We start from the raw sequence: 23,329 nt of genomic DNA on the forward strand, positions 1-23,329 counted from the left end.
GAAAAGAAGTATTCTGGCAACAGTGTGTCATATCATACTAAAAAGCAGCATTCTGTAGATAGAATGACCTCTTATAGGGATGAAAATCAGTATTTGGAGAAAAAATGCTATATTTAGGGAGGAATGGCATCATTTTGGAAAGAAAGCTATATTGATTGCAAGGATAAGGAGTGATACTTCAGAGAGAACTTCTTATTTCTGGCATAGGTATCGATAGTAGTGTGAAAATTCTCGAAATGTTGACAGAAATGGATATTTTGGGTGGAAATGTCTTTATTTTGTAGAGGAAAGCAGGAATTCTGGAAACAGTGTGGCCTACTCCGATGGAAAGCATCATTTTCTAGAGAAAATGTCTTCTTTTGGGGATGAAAACCAGCATTTTTGGGAATAAAATGCTATTGTTAGGGTGAAAAGCATTATTTTGGAAAGAAAATCATACTTTTGCCAAGATAAAGAGTGACACTTAAGACAGACCTTGTAATTTGTGGGGAGGTTTTGATATTTCTGTGAATCAATTCTAAATGTTGACAGAAATGGAAATTTCGGGTGGGAATGTCCTGGTTTTGTAGAGGAAAACAGGAATTCTGAAAACAATGGGTCATATGATGCTAGAAAGCATCATTTTGTAGAGAAAATGTCTTCCTTTGGAGATGAAAGCCAGAATTTTGGGAGAAAAAGCTATATGCAGGCATTAAAAAGCATTATTTTGGAAAGATAATATTTTTGCCAAGATAAAGAATGATACTTAAGAGAGAACTTCTGATTTCTGGATAAGTATCCATATTCGTGTGAAAATTTTCAAACTTTTGACGGAAATTGATATTTCGGGTGGAGATGTCTCTATTCTGTAGAGGAAAACAGGTATTCTGGATACAAAGTGCCATATTCTGCTAGAAAGCATCATTTTGTAGAGAAAACGTCTTCTTTCAGGGATGAAGACCAGCATTTTGGGGAATAAAATGCTGATTTGTGGGATGAAAAGCATTATTTTGGAAAGAAAATTCCATTTATTGCAAGGATAAGGAGTGAAAACCTTCTTATTTCTGGGATAAGTATTGTTATTCTGGTGAAAAATGGTCTAAATGTTGACAGAAATTGATATTTCGGGTGGAAATGCCCTACTTCTGTACAGGCAAACAGGCATGGTGGAATTAATGCGTCATATTCTCCCAGAAAGCATCATTTTGTAGAGAAAGTTATCTTCTATTGTGGTTAAAAACCAGAATTTTGGGGAGAAAATGCTATTTTTAGGGATGAAAAGCATTATTTTGGAAAGAAAATTCCATTTATTGCAAGGATAAGGAGTGATACTTAGGAGAGAACTTCTTATTTCTGGGATAAGTATTGTTATTCTGGTGAAAAATTGCCTAAATGTTGTCAGAAATTGATATTTCGGGTGGAAATCTCCTTGTTTTGTAGAGGAAAGCAGGTGTTCTGGAAGCAATGCTTGATAACTGAGCTAGAAAGCTTCATTTTGTAGAGAAAATGTCTTCTTTTGGGGATGAAAACCAGCATTTTTGGGAATAAAATGCTATTGTTAGGGTGAAAAGCATTAGTTTGGAAAGAAAATCATACTTTTGCCAAGATAAAGAGTGACACTTAAGACAGACCTTGTAATTTGTGGGGAGGTTTTGATATTTCTGTGAATCAATTCTAAATGTTGACAGAAATGGAAATTTCGGGTGGGAATGTCCTGGTTTTGTAGAGGAAAACAGGAATTCTGAAAACAATGGGTCATATGATGCTAGAAAGCATCATTTTGTAGAGAAAATGTCTTCCTTTGGAGATGAAAGCCAGAATTTTGGGGAGAAAAAGCTATATGCAGGCATTAAAAAGCATTATTTTGGAAAGATAATATTTTTGCCAAGATAAAGAATGATACTTAAGAGAGAACTTCTGATTTCTGGGATAAGTATCCATATTCGTGTGAAAATTTTCAAACTTTGACGGAAATTGATATTTCGGGTGGAGATGTCTCTATTCTGTAGAGGAAAACAGGTATTCTGGATACAAAGTGCCATATTCTGCTAGTAAGCATCATTTTGTAGAGAAAACGTCTTCTTTCAGGGATGAAGACCAGCATTTTGGGGAATAAAATGCTGATTTGTGGGATGAAAAGCATTATTTTGGAAAGAAAATTCCATTTATTGCAATGATAAGGAGTGATAACCTTCTTATTTCTGGGATAAGTATTGTTATTCTGGTGGAAAATGGTCTAAATGTAGACAGAAATTGATATTTCGGGTGGAAATGCCCTACTTCTGTACAGGCAAACAGGCATGGTGGAATTAATGCGTCATATTCTCCCAGAAAGCATCGTTTTGTAGAGAAAGTTATCTTCTATTGTGGTTAAAAACCAGAATTTTGGGGAGAAAATGCTATTTTTAGGGATGAAAAGCATTATTTTGGAAAGAAAATTCCTTTTATTGCAAGGATAAGGAGTGATACTTAGGAGAGAACTTCTTACTTCTGGGATAAGTATTGTTATTCTGGTGAAAAATTGCCTAAATGTTGTCAGAAATTGATATTTCGGGTGGAAATCTCCTTGTTTTGTAGAGGAAAGCAGGTATTCTGGAAGCAATGCTTGATAACTGAGCTAGAAAGCTTCATTTTGTAGAGAAAATGTCATCTTTTGGGGATAAAAACCAGCACTTTGGGGAGGAAATGATGTTTTTAAGGTTGAGAAGCATTATTTTGGAAAGAAAATCCTACTTTTGCGAAGATAAAGAGTGATACTTAAGAAAGAACTTCTGATCTCTGGGGTCACTATTGATAGTCTTGTGAAAATTTTCCAAATTTTGACAGAGACTGATATTTAGGGTGGAAATGTCCTTAATTTGTAAAGGAAAAGAAGTATTCTGGCAACAGTGTGTCATATCATACTAAAAAGCAGCATTCTGTAGATAGAATGACCTCTTATAGGGATGAAAATCAGTATTTGGAGAAAAAATGCTATATTTAGGGAGGAATGGCATCATTTTGGAAAGAAAGCTATATTGATTGCAAGGATAAGGAGTGATACTTCAGAGAGAACTTCTTATTTCTGGCATAGGTATCGATAGTAGTGTGAAAATTTTCTAAATGTTGACAGAAATGGATATTTTGGGTGGAAATGTCTATATTTTGTAGAGGAAAGCAGGAATTCTGGAAACAATGTGGCCTACTCCGATGGAAAGCATCATTTTCTAGAGAAAATGTCTTCTTTTGGGGATGAAAACCAGCATTTTTGGGAATAAAATGCTATTGTTAGGGTGAAAAGCATTATTTTGGAAAGAAAATCATACTTTTGCCAAGATAAAGAGTGACACTTAAGACAGACCTTGTAATTTGTGGGGAGGTTTTGATATTTCTGTGAATCAATTCTAAATGTTGACAGAAATGGAAATTTCGGGTGGGAATGTCCTGGTTTTGTAGAGGAAAACAGGAATTCTGAAAACAATGGGTCATATGATGCTAGAAAGCATCATTTTGTAGAGAAAATGTCTTCCTTTGGAGATGAAAGCCAGAATTTTGGGGAGAAAAAGCTATATGCAGGCATTAAAAAGCATTATTTTGGAAAGATAATATTTTTGCCAAGATAAAGAATGATACTTAAGAGAGAACTTCTGATTTCTGGGATAAGTATCCATATTCGTGTGAAAATTTTCAAACTTTTGACGGAAATTGATATTTCGGGTGGAGATGTCTCTATTCTGTAGAGGAAAACAGGTATTCTGGATACAAAGTGCCATATTCTGCTAGAAAGCATCATTTTGAAGAGAAAACGTCTTCTTTCAGGGATGAAGACCAGCATTTTGGGGAATAAAATGCTGATTTGTGGGATGAAAAGCATTATTTTGGAAAGAAAATTCCATTTATTGCAATGATAAGGAGTGATAACCTTCTTATTTCTGGGATAAGTATTGTTATTCTGGTGGAAAATGGTCTAAATGTAGACAGAAATTGATATTTCGGGTGGAAATGCCCTACTTCTGTACAGGCAAACAGGCATGGTGGAATTAATGCGTCATATTCTCCCAGAAAGCATCGTTTTGTAGAGAAAGTTATCTTCTATTGTGGTTAAAAACCAGAATTTTGGGGAGAAAATGCTATTTTTAGGGATGAAAAGCATTATTTTGGAAAGAAAATTCCATTTATTGCAAGGATAAGGAGTGATACTTAGGAGAGAACTTCTTATTTCTGGGATAAGTATTGTTATTCTGGTGAAAAATTGCCTAAATGTTGTCAGAAATTGATATTTCGGGTGGAAATCTCCTTGTTTTGTAGAGGAAAGCAGGTATTCTGGAAGCAATGCTTGATAACTGAGCTAGAAAGCTTCATTTTGTAGAGAAAATGTCATCTTTTGGGGATAAAAACCAGCACTTTGGGGAGGAAATGATGTTTTTAAGGTTGAGAAGCATTATTTTGGAAAGAAAATCCTACTTTTGCGAAGATAAAGAGTGATACTTAAGAAAGAACTTCTGATCTCTGGGGTCACTATTGATAGTCTTGTGAAAATTTTCCAAATTTTGACAGAGACTGATATTGAGGGTGGAAATGTCCTTAATTTGTAAAGGAAAAGAAGTATTCTGGCAACAGTGTGTCATATCATACTAAAAAGCAGCATTCTGTAGATAGAATGACCTCTTATAGGGATGAAAATCAGTATTTGGAGAAAAAATGCTATATTTAGGGAGGAATGGCATCATTTTGGAAAGAAAGCTATATTGATTGCAAGGATAAGGAGTGATACTTCAGAGAGAACTTCTTATTTCTGGCATAGGTATCGATAGTAGTGTGAAAATTCTCGAAATGTTGACAGAAATGGATATTTTGGGTGGAAATGTCTTTATTTTGTAGAGGAAAGCAGGAATTCTGGAAACAGTGTGGCCTACTCCGATGGAAAGCATCATTTTCTAGAGAAAATGTCTTCTTTTGGGGATGAAAACCAGCATTTTTGGGAATAAAATGCTATTGTTAGGGTGAAAAGCATTATTTTGGAAAGAAAATCATACTTTTGCCAAGATAAAGAGTGACACTTAAGACAGACCTTGTAATTTGTGGGGAGGTTTTGATATTTCTGTGAATCAATTCTAAATGTTGACAGAAATGGAAATTTCGGGTGGGAATGTCCTGGTTTTGTAGAGGAAAACAGGAATTCTGAAAACAATGGGTCATATGATGCTAGAAAGCATCATTTTGTAGAGAAAATGTCTTCCTTTGGAGATGAAAGCCAGAATTTTGGGGAGAAAAAGCTATATGCAGGCATTAAAAAGCATTATTTTGGAAAGATAATATTTTTGCCAAGATAAAGAATGATACTTAAGAGAGAACTTCTGATTTCTGGGATAAGTATCCATATTCGTGTGAAAATTTTCAAACTTTTGACGGAAATTGATATTTCGGGTGGAGATGTCTCTATTCTGTAGAGGAAAACAGGTATTCTGGATACAAAGTGCCATATTCTGCTAGAAAGCATCATTTTGAAGAGAAAACGTCTTCTTTCAGGGATGAAGACCAGCATTTTGGGGAATAAAATGCTGATTTGTGGGATGAAAAGCATTATTTTGGAAAGAAAATTCCATTTATTGCAAGGATAAGGAGTGAAAACCTTCTTATTTCTGGGATAAGTATTGTTATTCTGGTGAAAAATGGTCTAAATGTTGACAGAAATTGATATTTCGGGTGGAAATGCCCTACTTCTGTACAGGCAAACAGGCATGGTGGAATTAATGCGTCATATTCTCCCAGAAAGCATCGTTTTGTAGAGAAAGTTATCTTCTATTGTGGTTAAAAACCAGAATTTTGGGGAGAAAATGCTATTTTTAGGGATGAAAAGCATTATTTTGGCAAGAAAATTCCATTTATTGCAAGGATAAGGAGTGATACTTAGGAGAGAACTTCTTATTTCTGGGATAAGTATTGTTATTCTGGTGAAAAATTGCCTAAATGTTGTCAGAAATTGATATTTCGGGTGGAAATCTCCTTGTTTTGTAGAGGAAAGCAGGTGTTCTGGAAGCAATGCTTGATAACTGAGCTAGAAAGCTTCATTTTGTAGAGAAAATGTCATCTTTTGGGGATAAAAAACAGCACTTTGGGGAGGAAATGATGTTTTTAAGGTTGAGAAGCATTATTTTGGAAAGAAAATCCTACTTTTGCGAAGATAAAGATTGATACTTAAGAAAGAACTTCTGATCTCTGGGGTCACTATTGATAGTCTTGTGAAAATTTTCCAAATTTTGACAGAGACTGATATTTAGGGTGGAAATGTCCTTAATTTGTAAAGGAAAAGAAGTATTCTGGCAACAGTGTGTCATATCATACTAAAAAGCAGCATTCTGTAGATAGAATGACCTCTTATAGGGATGAAAATCAGTATTTGGAGAAAAAATGCTATATTTAGGGAGGAATGGCATCATTTTGGAAAGAAAGCTATATTGATTGCAAGGATAAGGAGTGATACTTCAGAGAGAACTTCTTATTTCTGGCATAGGTATCGATAGTAGTGCGAAAATTTTCTAAATGTTGACAGAAATGGATATTTTGGGTGGAAATGTCTTTATTTTGTAGAGGAAAGCAGGAATTCTGGAAACAGTGTGGCCTACTCCGATGGAAAGCATCATTTTCTAGAGAAAATGTCTTCTTTTGGGGATGAAAACCAGCATTTTTGGGAATAAAATGCTATTGTTAGGGTGAAAAGCATTATTTTGGAAAGAAAATCATACTTTTGCCAAGATAAAGAGTGACACTTAAGACAGACCTTGTAATTTGTGGGGAGGTTTTGATATTTCTGTGAATCAATTCTAAATGTTGACAGAAATGGAAATTTCGGGTGGGAATGTCCTGGTTTTGTAGAGGAAAACAGGAATTCTGAAAACAATGGGTCATATGATGCTAGAAAGCATCATTTTGTAGAGAAAATGTCTTCCTTTGGAGATGAAAGCCAGAATTTTGGGGAGAAAAAGCTATATGCAGGCATTAAAAAGCATTATTTTGGAAAGATAATATTTTTGCCAAGATAAAGAATGATACTTAAGAGAGAACTTCTGATTTCTGGGATAAGTATCCATATTCGTGTGAAAATTTTCAAACTTTTGACGGAAATTGATATTTCGGGTGGAGATGTCTCTATTCTGTAGAGGAAAACAGGTATTCTGGATACAAAGTGCCATATTCTGCTAGAAAGCATCATTTTGAAGAGAAAACGTCTTCTTTCAGGGATGAAGACCAGCATTTTGGGGAATAAAATGCTGATTTGTGGGATGAAAAGCATTATTTTGGAAAGAAAATTCCATTTATTGCAAGGATAAGGAGTGAAAACCTTCTTATTTCTGGGATAAGTATTGTTATTCTGGTGAAAAATGGTCTAAATGTTGACAGAAATTGATATTTCGGGTGGAAATGCCCTACTTCTGTACAGGCAAACAGGCATGGTGGAATTAATGCGTCATATTCTCCCAGAAAGCATCATTTTGTAGAGAAAGTTATCTTCTATTGTGGTTAAAAACCAGAATTTTGGGGAGAAAATGCTATTTTTAGGGATGAAAAGCATTATTTTGGAAAGAAAATTCCATTTATTGCAAGGATAAGGAGTGATACTTAGGAGAGAACTTCTTATTTCTGGGATAAGTATTGTTATTCTGGTGAAAAATTGCCTAAATGTTGTCAGAAATTGATATTTCGAGTGGAAATCTCCTTGTTTTGTAGAGGAAAGCAGGTGTTCTGGAAGCAATGCTTGATAACTGAGCTAGAAAGCTTCATTTTGTAGAGAAAATGTCATCTTTTGGGGATAAAAAACAGCACTTTGGGGAGGAAATGATGTTTTTAAGGTTGAGAAGCATTATTTTGGAAAGAAAATCCTACTTTTGCGAAGATAAAGATTGATACTTAAGAAAGAACTTCTGATCTCTGGGGTCACTATTGATAGTCTTGTGAAAATTTTCCAAATTTTGACAGAGACTGATATTTAGGGTGGAAATGTCCTTAATTTGTAAAGGAAAAGAAGTATTCTGGCAACAGTGTGTCATATCATACTAAAAAGCAGCATTCTGTAGATAGAATGACCTCTTATAGGGATGAAAATCAGTATTTGGAGAAAAAATGCTATATTTAGGGAGGAATGGCATCATTTTGGAAAGAAAGCTATATTGATTGCAAGGATAAGGAGTGATACTTCAGAGAGAACTTCTTATTTCTGGCATAGGTATCGATAGTAGTGCGAAAATTTTCTAAATGTTGACAGAAATGGATATTTTGGGTGGAAATGTCTTTATTTTGTAGAGGAAAGCAGGAATTCTGGAAACAATGTGGCCTACTCCGATGGAAAGCATCATTTTCTAGAGAAAATGTCTTCTTTTGGGGATGAAAACCAGCATTTTTGGGAATAAAATGCTATTGTTAGGGTGAAAAGCATTATTTTGGAAAGAAAATCATACTTTTGCCAAGATAAAGAGTGACACTTAAGACAGACCTTGTAATTTGTGGGGAGGTTTTGATATTTCTGTGAATCAATTCTAAATGTTGACAGAAATGGAAATTTCGGGTGGGAATGTCCTGGTTTTGTAGAGGAAAACAGGAATTCTGAAAACAATGGGTCATATGATGCTAGAAAGCATCATTTTGTAGAGAAAATGTCTTCCTTTGGAGATGAAAGCCAGAATTTTGGGGAGAAAAAGCTATATGCAGGCATTAAAAAGCATTATTTTGGAAAGATAATATTTTTGCCAAGATAAAGAATGATACTTAAGAGAGAACTTCTGATTTCTGGGATAAGTATCCATATTCGTGTGAAAATTTTCAAACTTTTGACGGAAATTGATATTTCGGGTGGAGATGTCTCTATTCTGTAGAGGAAAACAGGTATTCTGGATACAAAGTGCCATATTCTGCTAGAAAGCATCATTTTGTAGAGAAAACGTCTTCTTTCAGGGATGAAGACCAGCATTTTGGGGAATAAAATGCTGATTTGTGGGATGAAAAGCATTATTTTGGAAAGAAAATTCCATTTATTGCAAGGATAAGGAGTGAAAACCTTCTTATTTCTGGGATAAGTATTGTTATTCTGGTGGAAAATGGTCTAAATGTAGACAGAAATTGATATTTCGGGTGGAAATGCCCTACTTCTGTACAGGCAAACAGGCATGGTGGAATTAATGCGTCATATTCTCCCAGAAAGCATCGTTTTGTAGAGAAAGTTATCTTCTATTGTGGTTAAAAACCAGAATTTTGGGGAGAAAATGCTATTTTTAGGGATGAAAAGCATTATTTTGGAAAGAAAATTCCATTTATTGCAAGGATAAGGAGTGATACTTAGGAGAGAACTTCTTATTTCTGGGATAAGTATTGTTATTCTGGTGAAAAATTGCCTAAATGTTGTCAGAAATTGATATTTCGGGTGGAAATCTCCTTGTTTTGTAGAGGAAAGCAGGTGTTCTGGAAGCAATGCTTGATAACTGAGCTAGAAAGCTTCATTTTGTAGAGAAAATGTCATCTTTTGGGGATAAAAAACAGCACTTTGGGGAGGAAATGATGTTTTTAAGGTTGAGAAGCATTATTTTGGAAAGAAAATCCTACTTTTGCGAAGATAAAGAGTGATACTTAAGAAAGAACTTCTGATCTCTGGGGTCACTATTGATAGTCTTGTGAAAATTTTCCAAATTTTGACAGAGACTGATATTTAGGGTGGAAATGTCCTTAATTTGTAAAGGAAAAGAAGTATTCTGGCAACAGTGTGTCATATCATACTAAAAAGCAGCATTCTGTAGATAGAATGACCTCTTATAGGGATGAAAATCAGTATTTGGAGAAAAAATGCTATATTTAGGGAGGAATGGCATCATTTTGGAAAGAAAGCTATATTGATTGCAAGGATAAGGAGTGATACTTCAGAGAGAACTTCTTATTTCTGGCATAGGTATCGATAGTAGTGTGAAAATTTTCTAAATGTTGACAGAAATGGATATTTTGGGTGGAAATGTCTATATTTTGTAGAGGAAAGCAGGAATTCTGGAAACAATGTGGCCTACTCCGATGGAAAGCATCATTTTCTAGAGAAAATGTCTTCTTTTGGGGATGAAAACCAGCATTTTTGGGAATAAAATGCTATTGTTAGGGTGAAAAGCATTATTTTGGAAAGAAAATCATACTTTTGCCAAGATAAAGAGTGACACTTAAGACAGACCTTGTAATTTGTGGGGAGGTTTTGATATTTCTGTGAATCAATTCTAAATGTTGACAGAAATGGAAATTTCGGGTGGGAATGTCCTGGTTTTGTAGAGGAAAACAGGAATTCTGAAAACAATGGGTCATATGATGCTAGAAAGCATCATTTTGTAGAGAAAATGTCTTCCTTTGGAGATGAAAGCCAGAATTTTGGGGAGAAAAAGATATATGCAGGCATTAAAAAGCATTATTTTGGAAAGATAATATTTTTGCCAAGATAAAGAATGATACTTAAGAGAGAACTTCTGATTTCTGGGATAAGTATCCATATTCGTGTGAAAATTTTCAAACTTTTGACGGAAATTGATATTTCGGGTGGAGATGTCTCTATTCTGTAGAGGAAAACAGGTATTCTGGATACAAAGTGCCATATTCTGCTAGAAAGCATCATTTTGAAGAGAAAACGTCTTCTTTCAGGGATGAAGACCAGCATTTTGGGGAATAAAATGCTGATTTGTGGGATGAAAAGCATTATTTTGGAAAGAAAATTCCATTTATTGCAATGATAAGGAGTGATAACCTTCTTATTTCTGGGATAAGTATTGTTATTCTGGTGGAAAATGGTCTAAATGTAGACAGAAATTGATATTTCGGGTGGAAATGCCCTACTTCTGTACAGGCAAACAGGCATGGTGGAATTAATGCGTCATATTCTCCCAGAAAGCATCGTTTTGTAGAGAAAGTTATCTTCTATTGTGGTTAAAAACCAGAATTTTGGGGAGAAAATGCTATTTTTAGGCATGAAAAGCATTATTTTGGAAAGAAAATTCCTTTTATTGCAAGGATAAGGAGTGATACTTAGGAGAGAACTTCTTACTTCTGGGATAAGTTTTGTTATTCTGGTGAAAAATTGCCTAAATGTTGTCAGAAATTGATATTTCGGGTGGAAATCTCCTTGTTTTGTAGAGGAAAGCAGGTATTCTGGAAGCAATGCTTGATAACTGAGCTAGAAAGCTTCATTTTGTAGAGAAAATGTCATCTTTTGGGGATAAAAACCAGCACTTTGGGGAGGAAATGATGTTTTTAAGGTTGAGAAGCATTATTTTGGAAAGAAAATCCTACTTTTGCGAAGATAAAGAGTGATACTTAAGAAAGAACTTCTGATCTCTGGGGTCACTATTGATAGTCTTGTGAAAATTTTCCAAATTTTGACAGAGACTGATATTTAGGGTGGAAATGTCCTTAATTTGTAAAGGAAAAGAAGTATTCTGGCAACAGTGTGTCATATCATACTAAAAAGCAGCATTCTGTAGATAGAATGACCTCTTATAGGGATGAAAATCAGTATTTGGAGAAAAAATGCTATATTTAGGGAGGAATGGCATCATTTTGGAAAGAAAGCTATATTGATTGCAAGGATAAGGAGTGATACTTCAGAGAGAACTTCTTATTTCTGGCATAGGTATCGATAGTAGTGTGAAAATTTTCTAAATGTTGACAGAAATGGATATTTTGGGTGGAAATGTCTTTATTTTGTAGAGGAAAGCAGGAATTCTGGAAACAATGTGGCCTACTCCGATGGAAAGCATCATTTTCTAGAGAAAATGTCTTCTTTTGGGGATGAAAACCAGCATTTTTGGGAATAAAATGCTATTGTTAGGGTGAAAAGCATTATTTTGGAAAGAAAATCATACTTTTGCCAAGATAAAGAGTGACACTTAAGACAGACCTTGTAATTTGTGGGGAGGTTTTGATATTTCTGTGAATCAATTCTAAATGTTGACAGAAATGGAAATTTCGGGTGGGAATGTCCTGGTTTTGTAGAGGAAAACAGGAATTCTGAAAACAATGGGTCATATGATGCTAGAAAGCATCATTTTGTAGAGAAAATGTCTTCCTTTGGAGATGAAAGCCAGAATTTTGGGGAGAAAAAGCTATATGCAGGCATTAAAAAGCATTATTTTGGAAAGATAATATTTTTGCCAAGATAAAGAATGATACTTAAGAGAGAACTTCTGATTTCTGGGATAAGTATCCATATTCGTGTGAAAATTTTCAAACTTTTGACGGAAATTGATATTTCGGGTGGAGATGTCTCTATTCTGTAGAGGAAAACAGGTATTCTGGATACAAAGTGCCATATTCTGCTAGAAAACATCATTTTGAAGAGAAAACGTCTTCTTTCAGGGATGAAGACCAGCATTTTGGGGAATAAAATGCTGATTTGTGGGATGAAAAGCATTATTTTGGAAAGAAAATTCCATTTATTGCAATGATAAGGAGTGATAACCTTCTTATTTCTGGGATAAGTATTGTTATTCTGGTGGAAAATGGTCTAAATGTAGACAGAAATTGATATTTCGGGTGGAAATGCCCTACTTCTGTACAGGCAAACAGGCATGGTGGAATTAATGCGTCATATTCTCCCAGAAAGCATCGTTTTGTAGAGAAAGTTATCTTCTATTGTGGTTAAAAACCAGAATTTTGGGGAGAAAATGCTATTTTTAGGGATGAAAAGCATTATTTTGGAAAGAAAATTCCTTTTATTGCAAGGATAAGGAGTGATACTTAGGAGAGAACTTCTTACTTCTGGGATAAGTTTTGTTATTCTGGTGAAATATTGCCTAAATGTTGTCAGAAATTGATATTTCGGGTGGAAATCTCCTTGTTTTGTAGAGGAAAGCAGGTATTCTGGAAGCAATGCTTGATAACTGAGCTAGAAAGCTTCATTTTGTAGAGAAAATGTCATCTTTTGGGGATAAAAACCAGCACTTTGGGGAGGAAATGATGTTTTTAAGGTTGAGAAGCATTATTTTGGAAAGAAAATCCTACTTTTGCGAAGATAAAGAGTGATACTTAAGAAAGAACTTCTGATCTCTGGGGTCACTATTGATAGTCTTGTGAAAATTTTCCAAATTTTGACAGAGACTGATATTTAGGGTGGAAATGTCCTTAATTTGTAAAGGAAAAGAAGTATTCTGGCAACAGTGTGTCATATCATACTAAAAAGCAGCATTCTGTAGATAGAATGACCTCTTATAGGGATGAAAATCAGTATTTGGAGAAAAAATGCTATATTTAGGGAGGAATGGCATCATTTTGGAAAGAAAGCTATATTGATTGCAAGGATAAGGAGTGATACTTCAGAGAGAACTTCTTATTTCTGGCATAGGTATCGAGAGTAGTGTGAAAATTTTCTAAATGTTGACAGAAATGGATATTTTGGGTGGAAATGTCTATATTTTGTAGAGGAAAGCAGGAATTCTGGAAACAATGTGGCCTACTCCGATGGAAAGCATCATTTTCTAGAGAAAATGTCTTCTTTTGGGGATGAAAACCAGCATTTTTGGGAATAAAATGCTATTGTTAGGGTGAAAAGCATTATTTTGGAAAGAAAATCATACTTTTGCCAAGATAAAGAGTGACATTTAAGACAGACCTTGTAATTTGTGGGGAGGTTTTGATATTTCTGTGAATCAATTCTAAATGTTGACAGAAATGGAAATTTCGGGTGGGAATGTCCTGGTTTTGTAGAGGAAAACAGGAATTCTGAAAACAATGGGTCATATGATGCTAGAAAGCATCATTTTGTAGAGAAAATGTCTTCCTTTGGAGATGAAAGCCAGAATTTTGGGGAGAAAAAGCTATATGCAGGCATTAAAAAGCATTATTTTGGAAAGATAATATTTTTGCCAAGATAAAGAATGATACTTAAGAGAGAACTTCTGATTTCTGGGATAAGTATCCATATTCGTGTGAAAATTTTCAAACTTTTGACGGAAATTGATATTTCGGGTGGAGATGTCTCTATTCTGTAGAGGAAAACAGGTATTCTGGATACAAAGTGCCATATTCTGCTAGAAAGCATCATTTTGAAGAGAAAACGTCTTCTTTCAGGGATGAAGACCAGCATTTTGGGGAATAAAATGCTGATTTGTGGGATGAAAAGCATTATTTTGGAAAGAAAATTCCATTTATTGCAAGGATAAGGAGTGATAACCTTCTTATTTCTGGGATAAGTATTGTTATTCTGGTGAAAAATGGTCTAAATGTAGACAGAAATTGATATTTCGGGTGGAAATGCCCTACTTCTGTACAGGCAAACAGGCATGGTGGAATTAATGCGTCATATTCTCCCAGAAAGCATCATTTTGTAGAGAAAGTTATCTTCTATTGTGGTTAAAAACCAGAATTTTGGGGAGAAAATGCTATTTTTAGGGATGAAAAGCATTATTTTGGAAAGAAAATTCCATTTATTGCAAGGATAAGGAGTGATACTTAGGAGAGAACTTCTTATTTCTGGGATAAGTATTGTTATTCTGGTGAAAAATTGCCTAAATGTTGTCAGAAATTGATATTTCGGGTGGAAATCTCCTTGTTTTGTAGAGGAAAGCAGGTATTCTGGAAGCAATGCTTGATAACTGAGCTAGAAAGCTTCATTTTGTAGAGAAAATGTCATCTTTTGGGGATAAAAACCAGCACTTTGGGGAGGAAATGATGTTTTTAAGGTTGAGAAGCATTATTTTGGAAAGAAAATCCTACTTTTGCGAAGATAAAGAGTGATACTTAAGAAAGAACTTCTGATCTCTGGGGTCACTATTGATAGTCTTGTGAAAATTTTCCAAATTTTGACAGAGACTGATATTTAGGGTGGAAATGTCCTTAATTTGTAAAGGAAAAGAAGTATTCTGGCAACAGTGTGTCATATCATACTAAAAAGCAGCATTCTGTAGATAGAATGACCTCTTATAGGGATGAAAATCAGTATTTGGAGAATAAATGCTATATTTAGGGAGGAATGGCATCATTTTGGAAAGAAAGCTATATTGATTGCAAGGATAAGGAGTGATACTTCAGAGAGAACTTCTTATTTCTGGCATAGGTATCGAGAGTAGTGTGAAAATTTTCTAAATGTTGACAGAAATGGATATTTTGGGTGGAAATGTCTATATTTTGTAGAGGAAAGCAGGAATTCTGGAAACAATGTGGCCTACTCCGATGGAAAGCATCATTTTCTAGAGAAAATGTCTTCTTTTGGGGATGAAAACCAGCATTTTTGGGAATAAAATGCTATTGTTAGGGTGAAAAGCATTATTTTGGAAAGAAAATCATACTTTTGCCAAGATAAAGAGTGACATTTAAGACAGACCTTGTAATTTGTGGGGAGGTTTTGATATTTCTGTGAATCAATTCTAAATGTTGACAGAAATGGAAATTTCGGGTGGGAATGTCCTGGTTTTGTAGAGGAAAACAGGAATTCTGAAAACAATGGGTCATATGATGCTAGAAAGCATCATTTTGTAGAGAAAATGTCTTCCTTTGGAGATGAAAGCCAGAATTTTGGGGAGAAAAAGCTATATGCAGGCATTAAAAAGCATTATTTTGGAAAGATAATATTTTTGCCAAGATAAAGAATGATACTTAAGAGAGAACTTCTGATTTCTGGGATAAGTATCCATATTCGTGTGAAAATTTTCAAACTTTTGACGGAAATTGATATTTCGGGTGGAGATGTCTCTATTCTGTAGAGGAAAACAGGTATTCTGGATACAAAGTGCCATATTCTGCTAGAAAGCATCATTTTGAAGAGAAAACGTCTTCTTTCAGGGATGAAGACCAGCATTTTGGGGAATAAAATGCTGATTTGTGGGATGAAAAGCATTATTTTGGAAAGAAAATTCCATTTATTGCAAGGATAAGGAGTGATAACCTTCTTATTTCTGGGATAAGTATTGTTATTCTGGTGAAAAATGGTCTAAATGTAGACAGAAATTGATATTTCGGGTGGAAATGCCCTACTTCTGTACAGGCAAACAGGCATGGTGGAATTAATGCGTCATATTCTCCCAGAAAGCATCGTTTTGTAGAGAAAGTTATCTTCTATTGTGGTTAAAAACCAGAATTTTGGGGAGAAAATGCTATTTTTAGGGATGAAAAGCATTATTTTGGAAAGAAAATTCCATTTATTGCAAGGATAAGGAGTGATACTTAGGAGAGAACTTCTTATTTCTGGGATAAGTATTGTTATTCTGGTGAAAAATTGCCTAAATGTTGTCAGAAATTGATATTTCGGGTGGAAATCTCCTTGTTTTGTAGAGGAAAGCAGGTATTCTGGAAGCAATGCTTGATAACTGAGCTAGAAAGCTTCATTTTGTAGAGAAAATGTCATCTTTTGGGGATAAAAACCAGCACTTTGGGGAGGAAATGATGTTTTTAAGGTTGAGAAGCATTATTTTGGAAAGAAAATCCTACTTTTGCGAAGATAAAGAGTGATACTTAAGAAAGAACTTCTGATCTCTGGGGTCACTATTGATAGTCTTGTGAAAATTTTCCAAATTTTGACAGAGACTGATATTTAGGGTGGAAATGTCCTTAATTTGTAAAGGAAAAGAAGTATTCTGGCAACAGTGTGTCATATCATACTAAAAAGCAGCATTCTGTAGATAGAATGACCTCTTATAGGGATGAAACAATAGGCGAATTAGCCTTACTGTAAGCGTGCTCTGAAGCAGTGTTGGTTAAGCACGGCTCACTCCTCTGTCTTCAACAGATCAGCTTTCTGCTCGCTTTATTTCCGTGGCTGGCGTTGTAGAGCACAGCAGTAGCAAGGCCGCGAACACATCCACAACCAGGTACGTGAACATGGGTAACTTTAATGGTAAGAATAACATTGCTGTGATAGTAATAGGGCAGTGGTTACGTGTGTGTGATGGAGCTCAGGGATAGGTTTAATCTTGCCTGGTAAGCTCTTCCCTTATTTGACGTCCACCCGTCCTCTCTGCTTCTCTTCCCCCACCTGCAAGTGCAGCAGTACCGAAGACTGAGGGCTCTTTTCCTAGGCAGGCGGGCAAAGGCAACTGGAATGCAAGTTTGATGTCCCTCTTTGTTCTCAGGTCAGTAGGCCCTGGATCTCTTCCGAGCAGCTCTCTAAGTTAGCCTGGAAATGTTTGCTAGCAGGAAGTGACCCCGTCGCAGTGCCTGAGACTAATGCTGCCTTTTTCCCCCTCTCAGCAGGCAGCCTCCGTGAGAGCAGTGGAGCAGCAGGCTGTCTGCACTATGGCTGCTGAACTGCATTTCTCGCCACCTGAGATCCCTGAGCCCACACTAATGGAGAACGTGCTGCGCTACGGACTCTTGTTTGGAGCCTTTTTCCAGCTCCTGTGTGTTCTGGCCATCATCCTGCCAGTTTCCAAGTCCCCAAAGGCAGTAAGTAGCGCTGTGTGAGACTGATAGCAATGCTCAGGCAGTGGGCTGGGAGGGAGCCGTCTGTAGCTGTTGCCTACGGCAGAGTGCCCCGGCACTGCTGAGAGTGCCGCACTTGGTTCTGTCCTTCCTTCCGCACTCCAGCAGCCTTGAGGTGCCAGCTTGTCCTATCCTGCAGCTGCTGCTGCGCCCTATGAGCTGCCAGGCAGGGGGTCCACCCGATTAGCTCGGACAGCCTTGCTATAGAGGACTTCAGGCTCTGTTTTCATGGGATTTTTGGGAACTAGACAGAGGGGGAGTTTCTAATGTGCCCTGAGGTCAGGAAGGCGATTTCCAGTGCTGGTCCCCAAAGCTGCTCGGTCAGGTGACTTGAGCTCCCAAAGCCAGCTGTCAGCCAGTTGTTAGGGAGCTCCCTGACTGTGTCCCAATTGCTTCTCGTAGGACTCGGAGGGTTTTGAGTCTAAGACTTGGGAGACGGTGAAGAAACCCAAGGCGAGTGCTGCAGAGCTGAGCAAGAAAGCCAAGAAGGAAAGCAAAAAGAAACGATAAGGGCTTGAGCAGTGAGGCGCAAAGGACAGCAGAATCGCTTGGAATGCTTCGTCAGAGGTGCACCAAAGGACACAGACTGCGTGGTCCTGTTTTCAGGCATGGCCGTGCTTTCCCTTTTGTGGACTGCGGAGAGGAACTAAGGAAGCTGTGTCTTTAGTCATTACCAGTATCCCGCCTATTTGATTTCCCATTGAAATGCATTTTGGTTGCATTTAGCATCTCTTTCTTGCAAATAAAAGCGGAACAAACATTTGAATAGTGGTGCTGCCTCTTTCAGTAGCTGCTCAAAAGGTGCCTGGCTCGGGCTGGCAGTCGCAGGGCCATGAAGCGGTCGGCTTCACGTCCCTCCCTGGAAATGGAGCTGTTTGTCCCACGTTTCAATTGGCTGGGAGTGTGGATCTGCCTGGGGGTAGCGAGGCCCTACAGAGGGATCTGGACAGGCTGGAGAGCCGGGCTGAAGGCAATGGGATGAGGTTCAACAAGACCAAATGCCGGGTCCTGCACTTTGGCCACAACAGCCCCAGGCAGCTCTATAGGCTTGGGTTGGAGTGGCTGGAGGACTGTGTGGAGGAAACGGACCTGGGGGAACTGATTGATGCTCGGCTGAACGTGAGCCCACAGTGTGCCCGGGTGGCCAAGAAGGCCAACGGCATCCTGGCTTGCATCAGAAACAGTGTTACCAGCAGGAACAGGGAGGTGGTTGTCCCCCTGTACTCGGCACTGGTGAGGCCGCACCTCCGAGGGCTGTGTTCAGTTTTGGGCCCCTCACTGCAAGAGAGACATTGAGGCCCTGGAACGTGTTCAGAGGAGGGCTACGAAGCTGGTGAGGGGTCTGGAGCACAGGCTGCTCCTTATGAGGAGCGGCTGAGGGAACTGGGATTGTTCAGCCTGGAGAAGTGGAGGCTCAGGGGAGAGCTTATAGCTCTCTATAACTTCCTGAAGGCAGGTTGTAGTGAGCTTGGGGTCGGCCTCTTCTCTCGTGTAATCACTGATAGAACTAGAGGGAATGGCTTCAAGCTGCGCCAGGGGAGGTTCAGGCTGGACATTCGGAAGTATTACTTCTCGGAAAGGGTAGTCAGGCACTGGAATGCACTGCCCGGGGAGGTGGTGGAGTCACCGACCATGGGGGTGTTCAGGAAACGTTTGGACGTTGCGTTGAGGGATATGATTTAGCTGGGAAGTACTGGTGATGGTTGGACTGGATGATCTTTTAGGTCTTTTCTAACCTTGATAATTCTGTGATTGTGTGAAGGAGGGAAACCCAATACTTCGGAGTGGTCATTGCATCTTAGGTCTGGGCTCAGCCCGTGCAGCAGCACCTCGGGGCTGGGGCCGAGCCCGGTGCCTGGGGCTGTGCTGCCTGCAGGAGGGCTGCGGGGCTGGGGCAGCCGGTGTGGGTACAGCACATGGGCATGGGGGAGGGCCGGCAGCAGGGAGGGCGTTGGGCCTGAGCCCCGCTCGTGTTGGTCACAGCACAGGGGCCGCAGGGGACGCCAGGAGCGCAGAGCAGGGAGGGCCGGGCTGTGTGCAGGCCAGGGCATGAAACCTTCCCTCGGCAGCTGCTGAGCTGCTGAGCTTTTCCCCCACGTCTGCAGACTCTCCGATGAGGCTCTGCAGCAAAGCCAGCCGGGCCATCCTGATAGTGCACAAGGGGTTAGGAAAGGGCACAGCAGAGCGGCCATTGAAGAGCACAAAGCAGCGAAGCACAGCACGAGCCATTGACTGCCTGCACAGATGAGCTTCTGCAGGCACCTCCGTTGGAGATCTGCGTACTGAGTGTGGGCGGAACGTGAAGGGAAAGGAGGAGAGGAGGGGAAGGAAGGCAAAGAAAGGAAAGGAAAAGAGGAGTCCAAAAGGCCAGAGCAGGAAAGGAGAAGGAAAGCTCCGTGCCGCCGGCGCCACCCGCCAGGAATCCGGGAGCGAACCCCCCCACAGGCCCGGGCCGGCCCCAGGCCGCCCTTAGCAACGGGACGGCGCAGGCGGTTGCTAGGGCCGGGGCAGGAAGTGCTTCCTGCCGGCCGAGAGCGCTTCCGGGGCAGCGCGGCGTGGCGGCAGTTTGAATGGGGCCGGTAGGAGCGGGCTGTGTGCTGCCAGCGGGGCCGGGCCGCGGTGCGGGGCACGGAGGGATGTCGGCGGAGCAGCTCGCGGTGCTGGCGGCACGCAGAGGCGATGCGTGCGGTGCCAGCGAGTGCGGAGCTGAAGGAAGGGGAATCCATGTCCTTCCTCTGGCTGTCGGCGAGCGGGACGAGTCAGGGCTGCAGTTGTGTGTGATGGTGTTTGTTGCTGGGACCGGCTGCCCGAGCAGAATGGGGGCAGCGAGAGGGAGGCTTGACAAGCGCCCGCAGTCAGCAGCACGGCCCGTTCCTGCCCGCCTTGTTGCTGCCGTTGTGAGTCTGTTGGATGTGGAAGCTGGAGGTATTAATGGTGGGTCGTGGTTGAATCCCCCAAGAGGCCGCCCAAGGAGAGGCGCTGGATGCCAACATGGAGAGCAGAGCTTGTGTGTCCCAGGAGGCAGGCGTAGTCAGGTCCGCTTTGGAGCCTGCTGTTGTTGGCGCTGAGCTCAGGAGCCCCATCAGCGTGGTGCTGCGTGCTGCGTATGGCAGCCCGAAGAGATTCCCTTGTGGTGGAAGGGGGAGGCCGAAGGAGGCCGAAGGAGGCCGAGGGCCCTTTGCTCAGGGCCGGCTCCTCTGTGCCCTCTTGCTGGCCGGAGAGCAGGGCTGCCCGCTGGGCACAGCGAGTGCCTTCTGGCTGCCGTGCCCTGCCCTCCAGCCCCCTCCTCATGCCATGTGGAACGCCAGTGCCAGCAGCGCGGCCGCCATTTTAGAACCCTGGCCATGTCACAGCCGTCGCCTTGGTTACCGCTGCCCCACGCAACGCACTCGCCTCTCCGAGCTCTGGCCGTCAACAGCCATGTGGGCAGCCAAGAGAGCGAGGCTGGACGATGGGCAGGATGGAGGTGGGAAGATGGAGCCGGGGACCGCAGGATCCAAGAGGAAGAGGGGGCCCGCCATGACCATCGGGCAGCAGACAGGCAAGAGAGCCCGTTCCCATCGCGCCTGGACCAGCCCCGTGACCACCTCCGTGGAGCCCATGGAGGTGGATCCACCTCTGGACGAGCCCATGGAGGTGGATCCACCTCTGGACGAGCCCATGGAGGTGGGTCCGCCCGCGGCACAGCTGGCCTGGCACCACACCACCGTGCCAGGCCCCGCATCAGTACCACCAGGGCTGCAGCATCGCTGGTCCAGGCGCAGGGCTCCTTCCCATCTGCGCGGCCCCCGCCCCCGGCATTAGCCGGGAGGCTTCATTTAACATCTGCTCCTCCTCTGCGGGTCCCCGGTCCCATCTTAACCCTCCTGTGTCCCATCTTAGCCCTGTTTCTATTGTTGGTTTTCACGTTAAGTTTAGTTGTAGTGTTAGGAGTAGGTTATTGTTTGTGTTTTTGAGTTAGGAGTAGGTTATTGTTCGTGTTTTTGATTAGGAGTAAGTGTTACTGTTCATGTTTTAGTGTTAGGAGTAGACGATTGTTCCTGTTTTAGAGTTAGGCTTAGGTTACTGTTGGTGTTTTATTGTTAGGTGTAGGTTTTTGTTCCTGTTTTAGAGTTAGGCTTAGGTTACTGTTCGTACTTAGAGTTGGGTGGGTTCCTACCAGCAGCTGGCAGCAAACAGCGCTCACTCGGTAAGCACACGCCTGCTTTCTCACCCGAAGACGTGAGCGCTGCTCCACGAGTGAGGAGATGTGCTGACATCTCCCAGGGATGGGATTTGCAGCTTGTGACTCTTGTGTTGCAGGTTGTCGAGGGGCAGCGCGTGAGTGGCTGTGAAATGCAATTGGGCTTCAGGAGAGCAGTCTGGAGCTGCGTCTGGAGCTGCCATTGTAAGGTAGGTGTGCCTTACTGTAAGCGTGCTCTGAAGCAGTGTTGGTTAAGCACGGCTCACTCCTCTGTCTTCAACAGATCAGCTTTCTGCTCGCTTTATTTCCGTGGCTGGCGTTGTAGAGCACAGCAGCAGCAAGGCCGCGAACACGTCCACAACCAGGTACGTGAACGTGGGTAACTTTAATGGTAAGAATAACATTGCTGTGATAGTAATAGGGCAGTGGTTACGTGTGTGTGATGGAGCTCAGGGATAGGTTTAATCCTGCCTGGTAAGCTCTTCCCTTATTTGACGTCCACCCGTCCTCTCTGCTTCTCTTCCCCCACCTGCAAGTGCAGCAGTACCGAAGGCTGAGGGCTCTTTTCCTAGGCAGGCGGGCAAAGGGAACTGGAATGCAAGTTTGATGTCCCTCTTTGTTCTCGGGTCAGTAGGCCCTGGATCTCTTCCGAGCAGCTCTCTAAGTTAGCCTGGAAATGTTTGCTAGCAGGAAGTGACCCCGTCGCAGTGCCTGAGACTAACGGTGCCTTTTTCCCCCTCTCAGCAGGCAGCCTCCGTGAGAGCAGTGGAGCAGCAGGCTGTCTGCACTATGGCTGCTGAACTGCATTTCTCGCCACCTGAGATCCCTGAGCCCACACTAATGGAGAACGTGCTGCGCTGCGGACTCTTGTTTGGAGCCTTTTTCCAGCTCCTGTGTGTTCTGGCCATCATCCTGCCAGTTTCCAAGTCCCCAAAGGCAGTAAGTAGCGCTGTGTGAGACTGATAGCAATGCTCAGGCAGTGGGCTGGGAGGGAACCGTCTGTAGCTGTTGCCTACGGCAGAGTGCCCCAGCACTGCTGAGAGTGCCGCACTTGGTTCTGTCCTTCCTTCCGCACTCCAGCAGCATTGAGGTGCCAGCTTGTCCTATCCTGCAGCTGCTGCTGCGCCCTATGAGCTGCCAGGCAGGGGGTCCACTAGCCAAGGACCGCCTTGCTATAGAGGACTTTAGGCTCTGGTTTGCATGGGATTTTTGGGAACTAGACAGAGGTGGAGTTTCTAATGTGCCCTGAGGTCAGGAAGGTGATTTCCAGTGCTGGTCCCCAAAGCTGCTCAGTCAGGTGACTTGAGCTCCCAAAGCCAGCTGTCAGCCAGTTGTTAGGGAGCTCCCTGACTGTGTCCCAATTGCTTCTCGTAGGACTCGGAGGGTTTTGAGTCTAAGACTTGGGAGACGGTGAAGAAACCCAAGGCGAGTGCTGCAGAGCTGAGCAAGAAAGCCAAGAAGGAAAGCAAAAAGAAACGATAAGGGCTTGAGCAGTGAGGCGCAAAGGACAGCAGAATCGCTTGGAATGCTTCGTCAGAGGTGCACCAAAGGACACAGACTGCGTGGTCCTGTTTTCAGGCATGGCCGTGCTTTCCCTTTTGTGGACTGCGGAGAGGAACTAAGGAAGCTGTGTCTTTAGTCATTACCAGTATCCCGCCTATTTGATTTCCCATTGAAATGCATTTTGGTTGCATTTAGCATCTCTTTCTTGCAAATAAAAGCGGAACAAACATTTGAATAGTGGTGCTGCCTCTTTCAGTAGCT

General features: G+C 41.2%; 1 protein-coding gene across 5 annotated transcripts; it reads left to right on the forward strand.

Moving 5' to 3' along the window:
• The first annotated feature begins 19,415 nt into the window (after window positions 1-19,415).
• LOC140265203 (protein MANBAL-like) lies at window positions 19,416-23,283 on the forward strand. Of its 5 annotated transcripts, none has more exons than XM_072361092.1 (5): window positions 19,416-19,961; window positions 21,685-21,774; window positions 21,849-21,930; window positions 22,313-22,504; window positions 22,940-23,283. In XM_072361092.1, exons 4-5 carry the CDS (start codon window positions 22,355-22,357, stop codon window positions 23,045-23,047), a joined length of 258 nt encoding a protein of 85 aa, XP_072217193.1. In that variant the 5' UTR covers window positions 19,416-19,961; window positions 21,685-21,774; window positions 21,849-21,930; window positions 22,313-22,354; the 3' UTR covers window positions 23,048-23,283. The 5 variants fall into 5 exon arrangements, 4 of the variants coding, with proteins under 4 accessions (XP_072217193.1, XP_072217189.1, XP_072217192.1 ...); XM_072361088.1 differs by having other exon boundaries at window positions 19,428-19,961; window positions 22,310-22,504; XM_072361091.1 differs by lacking the exon at window positions 19,416-19,961 and adding an exon at window positions 20,297-20,316 and having other exon boundaries at window positions 22,310-22,504.
• The last annotated feature ends 46 nt before the right edge of the window (window positions 23,284-23,329 follow it).

The sequence above is a fragment of the Excalfactoria chinensis genome, unplaced genomic scaffold, assembly GCF_039878825.1.
Source record: "Excalfactoria chinensis isolate bCotChi1 unplaced genomic scaffold, bCotChi1.hap2 Scaffold_71, whole genome shotgun sequence".
Lineage (NCBI taxonomy): Eukaryota > Metazoa > Chordata > Aves > Galliformes > Phasianidae > Excalfactoria > Excalfactoria chinensis.

Coding starts and splice junctions, on each gene's coding strand:
- LOC140265203 (XM_072361092.1), top strand. CDS start 22,355: ATGGCTGCTGAACTGCATTTCTCGCCACCTGAGATCCCTGAGCCCACA. Junction 22,505..22,939: donor TTTCCAAGTCCCCAAAGGCA/GTAAGTAGCGCT, acceptor TGCTTCTCGTAG/GACTCGGAGGGTTTTGAGTC.